The following is a 15,656-nucleotide window of genomic DNA, read 5'->3' as shown; positions in this document are numbered from 1 at the left end:
AAAAACTGCTTTAATATGGTATTATTATTGCAAGGAAGGTAGGGGGATGATAACGGCCAGAAGATTACCTGATCACTTGCTTTTGCATCCATATGACCTCGTGAATAGACCTAGGTCCTATAATAGTAATCTATTTACAAGTCCAGTCCAGCAAAAAAGTAATCCCCGACACCACATTACAAGCTCCCGCCTTCACACACATGCACAAGTTCTGTAGCGAGATATCAATTGTCCATTCCGTCTATTGCGCAGACCAGCTAACATGGCTAAAAATAGAATTACCACTCCGCATACATTGGATGAATGAAGCAGGCTGTTCTATCAAATGCATTGACCTCCCGCAGCCTCGTCAACTAGTAGTTGCGGGCCTATTTTTAGCACGGCCATGTGGTTATCGTGTTTTATGTTTTAACCGGGCGGCAATTTTTTTTGACCGGGCGCTGGATTTTAGGCCGGGCGGTGATGGTCTCACTTGCGTTTAGTCCGGGCGCAGCGCCCGGACTGATGTATTAGTGGAGAACCCTGCTTCTGTAGGGGTATAATTGTTGAATTGGGACAACCAAGGAAAAGGGAATTAGACAGAAATCCAGGCGAGATATTACAAGAGCCTGGACATATAACCTGGTGGTATTTGGAGTTAGATATTTTCTGATTTTCCCGATGTTACGAATGTGAAAATTGGTGGCCCGTACACATGTGTTAACGTGTTCTGTGAAATTGAAATCACAGTCCAAGATCACACCCAAATCTCTTGCAGAAACAGAAGAATATACATTTGCATCAATGATACGGATGGCGGGGAGATTAATAGTGCTGCTGAACCTGCGGGAACAGATTAGCAGAATCACGGTCTTGTCGCCATTACAGCTAAGAAAGTTGTCGACCAACCAGAGATTTAAATCGTGGACAGCATTAGAGATTTTGGAGCAGGTGGTACTAATCTCAGTTATAGTGAAGGCCACATACAATTGACTGTCATCAGCATATAAGTGGTACATAATGGCATGCTTACGGATGATTCCACCAACTGGGGTAGTGTAGACAGTAAAAAGTACTGGTCCCAGTATAGAACCTGAATACATGAATATATTATGATATGGGCGGGCTTCTAAGTCAAAACAATAACAAACTCAACTGCATCTCTACTGTATATTGCGTAGTGCATTGCCTAGTGTATTTCGTAGTGTATTTTAGCGGAGACATTATTTCCGCACTTTGGCCACGCCAAACGTCTTTTTTTATTCGTGGAAGTTAATCTGCTCTGTAAATTTTATTTTACACAGGAAGAATCCATACTAGGTATTGCAATATTTCATGTCTATTGGTGTTTTTGTGTACAGGAGCGCACCAGACAGTGAGACGTGGAGATGTGTTCAGTGCTGGTGCTGTCAGTAGACTGAATCTGATTGGCCATAGCGATCACTAATACGGGTCGGGATCACGTGATGTGATGTCACCGCGTTATCCTCCTTGGATACTAATAAAAAATAACGATCATAAACTAGTCTAAATGAATCTTCGTGTATATTCTTGCATCATACCCTCTTCAGAACACTCTACCCAAACACGAATACTAGTATGATAAACAAACACCATCACATGGTTCATTACCCAATGTGTATTGGCATGTCAGGTCCATTGTACACAATAGCCGCACTTACACCACCTGAAAATGGACCACCAATCTTGGTTCGGGAACCAATGCCGCACCATCGAAAATCCACCAAGCGCTTACACCAGCGCTGCAGCTAGTTATAAAATCCGGCTTCAGATGGCGCGCAAACAATAAGCAGAACACAGAAAGCCTAGGCAGAAAGCGCCATTTCGAAAGCGCCGCCTGGAGCCGAACCATCTAACTAGCTAATTGCCGATCCATTTGCGCTTACACCACGACAAAGCCGAGCTTTTAACAAGCCGGGCGAATTTGGACCATCAAGCTTGGTGGGACAAATTCGCTCGGCAATTTGTATCGGCAATGGATTGCCGAACCAATTTGTCGCGGCAATGTGGTGGTGTAAGTGCAATTGGTCCACCAATATTTCGTGGTGTAAGCGCAGCTTATGTCTTGCATGAAGTATGAACTGAAGCATAACTACAGTAAAATACTTGCTCATATCATTTGTAACTTTAAGAATATCTGCAAGTCTGTTGCCTCCAAGCATCAGATCTATCAGTGTGCTATATGGTCTTCAGAGGATTGTTTGAGGTCAGATGTTGAATATCATGGTGGAGATGTTCTGAAAGTACGGACCCTTGCTGGCAGTGATGAGGTAATTCAATTATTGCCTTGTCAGGTCCACTGTACGCTATGTCTTGCATGAAGTATGAACTGAAGTACATTGTAAACAAGATATACAGTAGGCCACCCTGGGAAATGAAATGAAATGAAAATGTATTGCCAAGATACTAAAGAAGTACATCAGGCCTTAGACAGTGATATCACCCCTATATACAATCAATTTTTTATACAATGGACTATGGTTAGTCAGATCTGCCTACACTGTCCATTACAGCTTAACCCTTTCACTGCCAGCAAGTTCATGTGAAATGTAAACTGTCCTACATACCGGAAGATTACCAGAACCCCTCCACAGGTGTGCTGACGATGTAGTCTGCTGTAAATATTATTATGAGGGTCAAGGTCGTTTCGTCATCGAGCGCCCTGATTGGTTGGTTTTTTCGGGCTTCGCGGCGCTCGGAGTTGAACCTTGGCCACACACTAGAAAGTCTTCACGGAGAGAGGATCGCCTTTTTACGGGATTGGAAAACGCCCTAAATTCGAGAACGTCATGCCAAGAGTACAGAAGAACGAAGCCTGCTGTTTCACAGACCAACCACCCAGAGAAGAGAAGAGTAGAGTGAGCAGCTTGTATCCACCGTAAAATGAACTTTTAAATCAATTCATTGAAACATTTCAAGTTTGAAGGCGTGGTCGCCATTTTGAAATCTCCGTCGTAAATAATATCATAATTAATTGGCAGGGGATCCCCTTATAACGCAAAAACCTCTCTCCTGAACGTTGGCCAAATTATTATATAACTGAACTGAATTTTAATGTGTTATTGTCCGTGTTTTTAAGGACTTTAGTTAGACTTTGATTGACTTGTTAGTCTTTTAAACATATTATGGCGGATGTACACTGTACAGTACACTGTCTTCAGTTACATGCTGTTAGTGTCGGAATTAGCCGGCAGCTCAGTATTTAGTGCATTTGCACAGTGCATTTAAAACACCTGTGACTCACAACTGGTTGACCAGTCCCACCGTGCCAAAAGGTGTCGCCGCTTGGGAGCTGTTAGTTATCGTTCGAGCTGCCCAGTCTTGAGGGGATACGTTTCATCTAGAATTGCCATACATTTACCACGTTTAGGAAGATAGATGTCGCCATTATAGATGATTTCTAGTCGTTTAACCAGATGCGATTCATACCCCGTTGATGCTTCAGTGACGTCCAGTCGTTAGTCCAACGTCATTTGTAAACCTGTCGATAGTACCGTCAAACCAATGTTAGATGTTGCCTGCTGTAGATGTCGCTGCCGTAGATGTAGTCTGCTGATGGAAGTCGTTGTTCTGCCCCCGAGATGTTGCTGAACTGATGAGACGGGTGAGAAGCCAGACGTGGTCAACAGAGTAAATGTTGTGAGTTCACTATTAATTAGTCCTGTTTGACATTTAGATAGTTGTTCATACTGGCATTCAGTTATATACGTTTTAAGCATTTACTAAGGTAAAAGCTTGTTAGTAAACATTGATAGTGCCATATAGTTAAGAGCACTCAGACATTAATGTTAAATGACCTGTAAGGTCACACCGAACTGAGACTTAAACTAAAGCTGCCCCTTACGAGGAGAACCGATGATGACAATAGAATCGAGGACCGCCTGCTGAAATATTCGTGTCAGGAATCAACAGAGTCGAGGACCGCCTGCTGAATATTCTTACGAGGCCGGACCCAGATTCCAGTTGCCAAGAACTTGATACAGCTGGTAAGATTACCTATCTTAGATTAGTCAGAACAATTTATAATACAGTCCTCAATTGTCGGTACAACAGGGCTATTCACTAGAAGGTGCCGTGTAAGAAGAGCATTCCATTGAACGAACACCCATACTTCACGGCTCAGTCTAATCACTCCTCAGATTTTTAGACATTGTCAGAATTTGCATATTCCTCTTAGCATCACTCACAGCAGTAAGACTCTTGGCTCCTCCTACTCATGTCTTGATAACCAATCATATTATCTTATCTTGTATCTATACCTTATGTGTGATATTGTTACTCATTAAAGTTTAGTCTAGTTATAGCAATCATTGTGTTCGTGTCGCTCTGTGTATCTACGCTCCCTCATCATCAGCCACGTGGAACGTGGCGTTCCACGTGGCTGATAGAGGACGAAGATGCAACCTTCCAAATACGGGTGAATACCGGACAAGAAAGTCTCGAAAAACGTGCTCAACGTCTGAATCAAGTATTCGATCACTTCCGGCAACGGTGGCGCAATGAGTATCTTACCGCTTTAAGAGAAAGGCACTTGCAAAATGTCAAATACGCTCCGACTGAAAACGCAATCAAAGTGATATCGTTCTTGTTCATGATGACATTAAGAAACGTATTGACTGGACATTAGCTAGAGTCACCAAACTCGTCTTCGGCAACGATGGTTTCGTACGCAGCGCCGAAATCAAAACAAAACATGGGACTACCAACAGGCCCATAACAAAGCTGTATCCGCTTGAAGTTGGAGCAACAGAAGAACTGAACATTGACATTGACATTGGTAAAGACAATTCGGCTAAACCAGCAATGCAAGACAATGGCCCGTATTCTAGAAGACTCCTGAAATATAGGGTTAGGTGAACCTTTCCAAAGGTCCACTTTGCTAAGGTTAACCTATCGTAAGGTGAACTTTTCTTGTGGCCTATTCTGAAAGTTTCCTAATCCTTTTCCTTTCGTAAGGTGAACCTAAAGGAACGACTTCGCCTGAGGAGTTCCTTTAGGAAAGTACACTTTCCTTCAGGTGGACCTGAAGGTGTTCCTAACCATGTTGCCGGGCGTTGAACAATAGCCTGCCACGCACTGCGAGCAGAGGTCAGGCAGGACACGTTGACTGATAATAGGCCTGAGTGGCAGTTTAACAGTGTGAATTCGTGGTTGTTCCAGAGGTTCAGTACATTGCTGCACTCCATGATGGATGAACTTAAAAAAGAAGGGAAGAAACGAAGAAATTCGACCGATGTCGAGAGGCAACTTCTGTTGAAGTTGGTTGAAAGCGAGAAGGGAATCATTGAACAGAGGGAAAACAGTTCTAAAGTGTGGGGACAGAAGGAAACTGCATGGGAGACAATTTTGAAACGGTACAACAGCCAGAAAAATGTTTCCAAATTGGACATGAAGGCCATAAAAAAAATGTGGGACAATATGAAGGCTAAGGCCAAAAAAGACGTTTCCAAGGAAAAGAAAGCCAGGCATCGCACAGGTGGTGGAGTGATGGAAGAAGAGGACAAAGCCGATGATTCAGCCCACACAGTAGCATCGATATGTAGCGACGTCATAGAGCCTTTAGACAATGATGTTGACGATGATGCAGGGTATCATGTCCCAGGTTGGTAGTGCTACATGCACCATCAATGCACACCGCATCCTCCCCTCGCATATTTTATGAACAGCCTAGCCCTGGGCTTATGTTACATGCACGAGTGAAGGTTCGGCTATCCTCAGAGAATTAAATGAAGCCAAATATATCCTAATTATTTTATTTAATGGAGCTGCTTTCACATCAACAAATTACCATACGCCGATGTAAAGAAATAAATGTCCAGGGAATACAAGTCCGGCTTCTTGATGTCCAATTGAATTTCTATTTTAGGATTGTGGCCACGTCACTCAATCCAACCCAAACTTTCCACAATGCCTGGTTATTGTAAAGACGACTTACAATCCAGGGGATTTTCATTCCTTTCAGTCTTGTTGTTAACTGGTTTACATTGAAACCAGTGCAAATGTATAAAAACAAATTTGGTTGGCCTGAAGTAAATTCAGAAATATGAGGGTTGATATCAATAACATTTCCATGCTTTCAGTATAATATTGGCCTTGACATTTTTTCCAGTGAATCGCCATGGAGTGAAACCAACTGCAGCTGTTGGCTCATCGCAATCCCCCAGCGACGCTTCGTTTTTCGATGAAGCTCATAGGCCGTCAACCTCCGCGGAACTGCCGAACTCCCAGTATCTTGAAACTTCAAGTGATCCTGCTACTCCTTCGATCCAACCAATCCTAATTCGTGAGTCAGATTCTGCAGCCAAAGTAACCAAGCGTAAATCTACCCCTGATGAGCCACCGTGCAGTGCATCTGCCTATCAGTCAGTGATGAACATGCAGCAGATAGAGCATGAGCTACAGGTCAAACGTTACAAGCAGCAAATATTCATGCAAGAAACTGAAGAGGAACGCCGCATTGCCGAACACGAACAGCGCATGAAGGTTTGGAAACTGCAGGAAACGTTGCTGACAGATCTCATCAAACGGCAAAGAAACTCACGTGATGGATATGACTCAAGTACGATTTCGATTTCCCGTGTACTTGCACAGTTGGAGTAAATTGTCAAGAGATGCACCCAAATCGAAACAGGCATAAAATCAAGTCTTGTGTTCGTTATTTCAATAAAGCTAACCAGTCCCTTGGTCGATTCCTAGGACAACCCCCCCCCCCCCCCCCCCCCACCCCCACCCCCCAGGATAACCCCGAGGTCAATTCCACTATTTATATGTTCCCAACCTCAAAAATATAAGTCAAGGGTATTATACAGTACGCCTGTGCTGACGCCACCGTCTGATGCCCCTGACCTCTAATTTGGAGGTCGGAAACATAAGTGGAATTGTCCTCGAGGGGGAATTGTCTGGAGGCAATTGTCTGGGGGATCATCACGAAAGGGATGCTACTATATTGATCCAGGTTACCAGGGTGACAGAGGAACCTGTGCAAAGCCTATCACCATGTTCGAGAAATACGAACAGGGGACTGATTAGCTTTCACATGTTTCGTAGTATTTGCCACCTTAGTATTATTGAAAATACTGCTGGACGATTGCTTGCCTCACAGCATTTCCCAGCAAATCATTCCCTTCAATAGCGAGTTCTTCATCAATTGGCTCCGGAGCATCTCTGTCGAAGTCGGGTTCGGCGAGGTCGACTGCAATGTTGTGCAACACGGCTGTTGCAGTGATGATCAACATAGCTGTGTCCAGTTTAACACGAACGCCTGTTCGTAGGCATGGAAAGCGGCGTTTCCAAACTCCAAACATGCGTTCCACAACACTACGGGTGCGTTTCTGTGCAGTGTTGTAACTGGTTTCTGCGTGACCATGTGGATTTCGGAAAGGAGTCATGAGAAATGACCTGCAAGGGTATCCGGAATCTCCAAGTAACAGACCGTTAAATTCATCATTTTCAAAACGGGCACAAACCATACTGTTATCCAAAATACGCGAATCGTGCGTGGAGCCAGGCCACCTTGCTACAATGTTAATGAACTTCATGTCTGCATCGGCTATTCCCTGCACGTTCAGAGACATGAAACCTTTACGGCATCTGTAGATTTCTCTGTTCGCCACACTTGGAGCCTGGATGGGTACATGTGTTCCATCAATGCACCCCAAGACACGTGGAAAGCTGTTTTTTTCGAAGAACTTGTGATGCATCATTATGGCATCATTGTCATTCGGGATTCGGATGTAATTCCTCGCTTTTCTAGCAATGGCTAGGGATACTTTGGCAACTATCCGACTCGCTGCTGGTTGCGAAACATTGTTAAGGTCACCACAAACGATCTGAAATGTTCCCGTGGCGTAGAAACGTAGGGCCACTTGTAGCTGAATAACCGGCGGAATCGGGTGTCCTCGATTATTCTGAGCAGGGGGGATTTCATCGGCGATGATGTTCAGCACATAATTGAATCCTGCTTTAGTGAACCGGTACCGTTTTCGGAAATTTTCGTCATTTAGTTCATGAATATCGTCCCGGTACTGTCCACGCCGTTGCCTCACCACCACTCTTTGGTATATCCTGGGTTGATAAACAGCCCGCACACGATTTAACGCAGCAATTCTTTGAAGAAAGTCACCCATCTTCTCGGCTCTCTGTGCACAAGTGACAGAAATCAGCCTGTAAGGAACACTTTTAGGATACCCCAAGGGTATCCTAACGATTTAAGGTGGAGATGAGCCCAAAGTTAGGAATTCCTTATCCTAAAAAACCTTCTAGAAATGGGTCAACCTTTGCATTAGGAGAGGATTTTCAGGTATACCTTTGGCGGTATTTTAGGATGCTTCTAGAATAGAAAATGGTGAAGGTGTCACTAAAAGGGCCGTTTTAGGGCCACCTTACGCTTTTAGGATTCTTCTAGAATACGGGCCAATATCGCTCCGAATCCTACTCCAACAACTAGGCCTAAGCGGAAAGCTGCCGTCAAGGCCAACGAACTCGTTGCAAACTGGTTGCAAGATTCAGACTTGGATTAAATACAAATATAATTCTTTGAATGTTGCATGCCTTTGATAATCGCTCATGACTCATACATGACAAGTGTAAACAAACTTTAGTTTCTAGTTCATATGATAATTACTAGTAGCCGCACGCGCTATATAACCACACGTATTCAACATTGATCATTTGCGGGCCGGAGAATGTCGGAATTTGCATATTCCTCTTAGCATCACTCACAGCAGTAAGACTCTTGGCTCCTCCTACTCATGTCTTGATAACCAATCATATTATCTTATCTTGTATCTATACCTTATGTGTGATATTGTTACTCATTAAAGTTTAGTCTAGTTATAGTAATCATTGTGTTTGTGTCGCTCTGTGTATCTACGCTCCCTCATCATCAGCCACGTGGAACGAAAGGCGAACAACCTGGATTCTAATGTGGATAAACCACAGACATTCTCACTGGGGGGGGGGGGGGGGAGTGGGAGGGGGGACTGGCACAAAAAGAGTTAAAGTGTATTGATTTGAAGACAAAGTGTAAAATCACATACTTATGGTGTACGGTTGAAATTGAAGTCTTAGGCCCCTTACATGCCTGAACTGTATGAAACAAGCATTTTGAGTACCCATGATTTTGAGTACAATGGCCAAAATTTGATGTTATGTAATGTAATGTATTCTCTATAGAATCTAAAAGATAAACAGTAGGCCACCCTGGGAAATGAAATGAAATGAGAAAAGAGAAATGAAATGAAATGAAATAAAATGAAAATTGTACACCAATTGAGTACAAGCAATGAAATGGCCAGGGCCATTGTGCTCACCTCATGTGGAGGAAAGATGGATAAAGAGCATGGTATTGTGTCATGTAGTGTTAGGTTTGATGTTGGTCCAAGCAATTAAAATTTCCCCAAATGGCCAATTTACAGTACATTCGACCTCTGTGACCTTGAAAAGTAGGTCAAATCAAAGAAGACCCGGGTGACACATTGAATGGTTGTTAGAATTAGATGTACCTATGATATAAAATTGGTGCCAATCGGGCAAGTCATTACTAGGAATAATGGCATTTTGAAGAATTTAGGATTTGGCCCCCTCCCTGGAGGCCAAACGGCAAATCAGATCGCACCAAACTTCGGTACCTGAGATCACCTGACCAAGGGGTACATGTGTACTTAATTTGTGATCAATAGTCATTGCAGTTAAGAAACGTGCCATAGTTACGGCCTGACGGCGAATTTATGCCATTTGACCTCTGTGACCTTGACAAGAAGGTCAAATTAAAAACCTGTGTGACATATACTGTATGGTGGTTAGATGTACCCATGATATCAAATTGGTGGCAATCGGGCAAGAAGTTAAGGAATAATCACATTTTTAAGGTTTTTGGATTTTGCCCCCTGGTGGTCAAGTGGTGAATCATATTGGACCAAACTTCGGTCCCTGAGATCACCTGACTAAGGGGTAAATGTGTACCAAATTTGGTATCAATAGTCATTGCAGTTTAGAAACGTACCATCGTTACATCCTAACGGCCAATTTACACCATTTGACCTCTGTGACCTTGAAAAGGAGGTCAAATCAAAAACCCGGAGGATATATGATGCACCTTTGCTAGAAGTACCTACCATATTTTTTTTTCAAAATTTCCCGACTACTATTAAGGGAGATATTGCATATTTTCACTTTTAACGTTTGGCCCCCTGGTGGCCAAACCATGAAACGAATCGGACCGAAACTTGGTCTCCAAGGTGTCATTACATAAGGGTACATGTGTACCAATGTTTCATCTCAATAGCTCTAACAGTTACGAAACGTGCCCTGCTAACGGACGACGGACGACGGCGACGACGACGACGACGACGACGGACGACGGACGCCACGGTATGGGATAAGCTCACCTCTGCTAATAGGTGAGCTAAAAATAGATAAGCGCTCGCCTTATCTATTTTTGGTACAAGTCATGTAAGTGGGCAGCCCTGGTTGTGAGAGTCCCCTGGTCGTGGCTCTGCAATAATTGTTATTGTTGTTGTTGTCATTGTGAACTGTGAATTGTTATTGTTAATGCGAATAATAAAAAGTCTTTTTAAATTTAGATACATGTTTGTTATTCCAGTTCATCAATTTGTCACTGGCTTTCAATTTTCTTGCTAGTGAAATTCACTCTGACAAGAGTGAAGCAGTTTCACTCTCATGGAGTGAGACTTCACTCTGTCAAGAGTGATAATCCATTATTCTCACTCTAATCGGATGACATTCCACTCCAGAAAGAGTGCCCATTTCACTCCAGAAGGAGTGAATGTATGTTCACTCTATCAAAAGAGTGAAGCTCACTCTAAAGGGATTGGTCCCTAACTACACTCTAAGGAAGAGTGAGATTTCACTCTTTTAGAGTGAGAATTCACTCTTGGAGAGTAGGATGGTCGATTGACCACAAAACCGTTGGGTATAAACTCAAAGACGATGGTGAGACTCTAGACACTGTTTGGTGTAAATTATGTGCCAAGCATGTAAAAAAAGGTTGAAAAAAGGTCGAACGGGTGTCTCATGCGTCCGCAGGCGTGATCGCGCCCATTTCCTGGCAGTAGTTTGCAGGCGCAGGCGTGACCACGGACGCGGACGTGATCACGCCCGTTTACTGGCATGGCCCGCCCGCTGGACAGCTGGCGGGAGTGAAAAAAATAGTGCCCGTGGAAAAGGTTGCGGGAGTTACTGATGGTGCCCGTGGATTTTTCTCATGGCAGGCACTGAGTCTTGAAAATAAAGTGTGTGAGCTAGAGGAGGAACTGCTGAAATGTCATGAATGTACCCAGCAACGTTCAATATGAGGACAGATGGCCGTGGGCGTTCCTATAACCCGAAAATCTGTCAGGCATCCTATTATGCCCAAAATTTAGGCATTGCAGAGGACAAAGCCAGTGAGTTGATCACATTGATATTCGAGGCAATATCTGGAAATGAACTTGTAGGGAGTCTTCCATCTAGAAAAACTCGGTCTAACTTTGGTAGAGAAATGAAAACTTTGAGCCAGCAACAGATTCATGCTGCTGTCACTGATGCTGTTGATTGCACATTGAAATATGACAGGACTACAAAGAAGGGAAGGCATCTCACAGAGGTCGAATTAGCCACCAAAGAACAAACATTTGTCATTGGAATACGGGAGCAAAATGGTGGTTGTGTAGCTGAATATGTTGATACCATAAAAACCTGCATAAGTGACATTAGTACCAAGTCAATTGGCAGTGGTGAAGTAAATGAGGCAAGCATGAAGATTGCAAATACCTGTAAAGATCGCTGTATTACGAATGCTAGTGTGGACCGCCAGTTACAAAATGTCTTAGGAAATGAGCTTAACAGCTTCAAATGTGCCATACACCCACTTGATACCATGGGAAAAAAGGCAGAGAAATGGGTGATTCAGACTGAATGAAATGGCCAGGGCCATTGTGCTCACCTCATGTGGAGTTAAGATGGATAAAGAGCATGGTATTGTGTCATGTAGTGTTACGTTTGATGTAGGTCCAAGCAATTACAATTTCCCCAAAATGGCCAATTTACAGTACATTCGACCTCTGTGACCTTGAAAAGTAGGTCAAATCAAAGAAGACCCGGGTGACACATTGAATGGTTGTTAGAATTAGATGTACCTATGATATAAAATTGGTGCCAATCGGGCAAGTCATTACTAGGAATAATGGCATTTTGAAGAATTTAGGATTTGGCCCCCTCCCTGGAGGCCAAACGGCAAATCAGATCGCACCAAACTTCTGTACCTGAGATCACCTGACCAAGGGGTACATGTGTACTTAATTTGTGATCAATAGTCATTGCAGTTAAGAAATGTGCCATAGTTACGGCCTGACGGCGAATTTACGCCATTTGACCTCTGTGACCTTGACAAGAAGGTCAAATTAAAAACCTGTGTGACATATACTGTATGGTGGTTAGATGTACCCATGATATCAAATTGGTGGCAATCGGGCAAGAAATTAAGGAATAATCACATTTTTAAGGTTTTTGGATTTTGCCCCCTGGTGGTCAAGTGGTGAATCATATTGGACCAAACTTCGGTCCCTGAGATCACCTGACTAAGGGGTAAATGTGTACCAAATTTGGTATCAATAGTCATTGCAGTTTAGAAACGTGCCATCGTTACATCCTAACGGCCAATTTACACCATTTGACCTCTGTGACCTTGAAAAGGAGGTCAAATCAAAAACCCGGAGGATATATGATGCACCTTTGCTAGAAGTACCTACTATATTTTTTTCAAAATTTCCCGACTACTATTAAGGGAGATATTGCATATTTTCACTTTTAACGTTTGGCCCCCTGGTGGCCAAACCATGAAACGAATCGGACCGAAACTTGGTCTCCAAGGTGTCATTACATAAGGGTACATGTGTACCAAGTTTCAACTCAATAGCTCTAACAGTTACGAAACGTGCCCTGCTAACGGACGACGGACGACGACGGACGACGACGACGACGACGACGACGACGACGACGGACGACGGACGCCACGGTATGGGATAAGCTCACCTCTGCTAAGAGGTGAGCTAAAAAGGGATGCCACCTTTACCACCAGGGGTGATACTATTCAAATCTCGTGGAGAGAGTGACACGTAAGCCCTAATCAAGAAAACGGGGAAGCTATTTTACAATGATGCAACAGGATGTTGCAATGACGTGTCAGCTTTTTGGCGAGGGAAACTGGAATTGTCAGAAGGGGACTACGACATGAACGAAAATAACCAAGAACAAGCTCGTCATCATTTGTTCCATCGTTTTGTGGAGAACGGGTTCCACATCTATTTTTTGGATGCTGGCTTTGTCGATTACTACACAGGTTCCTTGTTGGAATTCTTCAAAACAGTGCATCTCCCCACCAACGGCATGCAAACCTAACTGTACGAAATCCAAAAATCAAGGTGCTGTTCTGTGTCCTTCCGTGCCTTGGGTCTAGTTGGTAAATATGTAACTGGTCCTTGGATGAGATTTATCCCTACATGCAAACAAATCCTGGATGTAAATCTTCCACTTCAACAAGCTGTTGACAAGCTGACCAGCTGGGGAACAGATTCAGCTCAAGTGAGTGGTGAGGCGGAGTCAGTTTTCCCACTTGTCCCTATTCTGAAGGACCCTGTGTTTTGGCATCTCATAGCATCGAGGGGAGAGGCTGATGATGCAGGTTGCAAGAAACTGCTGGAGGAACTTTTCTTGAAAATCAAAGATGTTGTGATACGTCAAATGAGTGACCAGCTTCCAGGGGGCAAATTTTGGGCTCCAAGTGATGAACTCCGAGAACAGGTGAGTTCCTGTGCTCCAGATAACCTTAGTGGGGAGAGGTGCTTTGGCACTGCTGACTCTTACATCGTAAGATCACACGCTGCATCTGTTGAAGAGGTTGAGGCACGCGTTATGTTCCATCAGAACAAGACGGATTCCTGGCTAAAAGAGCAGTCACCAGAAAATAGGAAGGCCGCCATTACTGCAGCCATATCTGAAACGAGAAACAGAAGAAAGATTGAAGCTGAACGTAGAGTGATTCTGGTTTAAAAACATCAAGAAAAGAGGAGGGCAGCCCGAAAAGCTCTCACAGAAAAGGAGGAGAACTCAAGAATAAAGATGGAGAATATTCTTGAAACTTTGCTAGGGAGTGGTGGTCTCTGGACAAACTCTGAACAGATGGAGAGGGAGTATAAGAATATAAAGACCAAGGTAGAAAAAACTGATGCTTTGAAAGCCCAACTGAGGGTGAGTAACAATTTCTCCACCCAGGAAAAATTCCCATTTTATTTACTAAAAGCAGTGACATGGAATTGAAGGCTCATTTGGGGTCAATCTTTCAGAAGCCAATTGAGAACACAAAGTTGGGGAACATTATTTCTGACTTCAGTTCAGTTGTGGGACTAGAATTTTGCCAAAAGTGGGCAGATGATGATGAAAAAGGAGTGACAAACTATGAAGGGGTGCTTCTTGAAATTGTTCAACCAAAAAAAGGAGTTGACAAGGAAGTCAGGATGAGATACAATGGGGATGACCAAGACTACTTTATGTCTCAATCAGAAATAATTGTTGATATAATTCGTGGGGATCTGAAGATTATGTGGTCAAATTAGTGAAGTGGATTCTCATCAATGACTATACTAGCAGGATTACTACATGTACCAATGAAACACTGTTACAAAAATTCAACTGTTGGAATAATGATTTATAAATATGACACTGAGATGCTTAAAACATTCAAGACTTTTTCATATCATTGAAACTTGATGGGAAGATGTTATGTATGGTGGACAACTGATGACTGGTGAGTTATTCTCTTTCTGTCACCAAGGGAGTTCTTTTCTTGTAGTTTATGGCATGTATCTGGAAGAGAAAGCTGGATTTACACCCATAAAACAATTTACTTTGATGATGCAAACTTTAACTTACTTAAAAATTGCAAAAATGGTACCCCACTAGGCATTTCCGATAAATTTCTGACCGAGGCAACAAGGGCTGAGGCAGAGGATTGCATGGCACGGGCTGCTGTGGTGGAGCACGACCTTCAGAACCAACCTGAGGATGCGATCATAGACTGTACCACCATGTTCGAGAGAACATAGCGAAAGCGGGTCTACTCGTCACTCATATCTGCAGCCAGTGGGAAAGTACTGGACTATGAACCATTGAACCAAGTGTGTAAAGGGTGTGAGATGGGGAAGAGATTCAAAGAAGGGACTGCAGAGTTTGAAACGTGGTCAGTTGAACACAAGAAGAGATGCGCGAAGAACTATGAAGGTTCCTTCCGCTCATTCGATGGAACCAACTGGGGTTCGAAGGATGTTTGCTGAGTAGCGAAAAACAAGCTGAGATACATGAAGTATGTGGGGGATGGGGACTCAAAATCATATAGCAGTGCCGTGGAGATGAAGCCGTACGGAGATGATGTGGTCATTGAAAAGATCGAATGTGTCGGTCATGTCCAGAAAAGGATTGGGACGAGACTGTGAAATCTGAAAAAGTCATCGGGTAAAAAGAAACTGTCTGATGATAAAACACTTGGGGGTAAAGACCGGCTAACAGACACTCAAATTGACAAGTTGCAAATTTACTACGGGCTTGCAATTCGTCGCCACCCTGAGGACAAGGACGCCATGAAAGCCGAGATCATGGCTGGT

General features: G+C 43.4%; 1 protein-coding gene across 1 annotated transcript; it reads right to left on the bottom strand.

The window, feature by feature from the left end:
• Positions 1-7,064: 7,064 nt before the first annotated feature.
• LOC135497232 (putative nuclease HARBI1) lies at positions 7,065-8,126 on the bottom strand. Its single transcript, XM_064786994.1, has one exon. The coding sequence runs from the start codon at positions 8,124-8,126 to the stop codon at positions 7,065-7,067; it is 1,062 nt and encodes a 353-aa protein (XP_064643064.1).
• Between the last annotated feature and the right edge of the window lie 7,530 nt (positions 8,127-15,656).

This window comes from Lineus longissimus, chromosome 12, assembly GCF_910592395.1.
Source record: "Lineus longissimus chromosome 12, tnLinLong1.2, whole genome shotgun sequence".
Taxonomy (NCBI): Eukaryota; Metazoa; Nemertea; class Pilidiophora; order Heteronemertea; family Lineidae; genus Lineus; species Lineus longissimus.
Note: the sequence above shows the minus strand (reverse complement) of the source record. Positions and strands in the feature narration are given on the sequence as shown.

Bases quoted from the DNA above. Each gene is read 5' to 3' on its own strand.
- LOC135497232 (XM_064786994.1), bottom strand. From the start codon at position 8,126: ATGGGTGACTTTCTTCAAAGAATTGCTGCGTTAAATCGTGTGCGGGCT.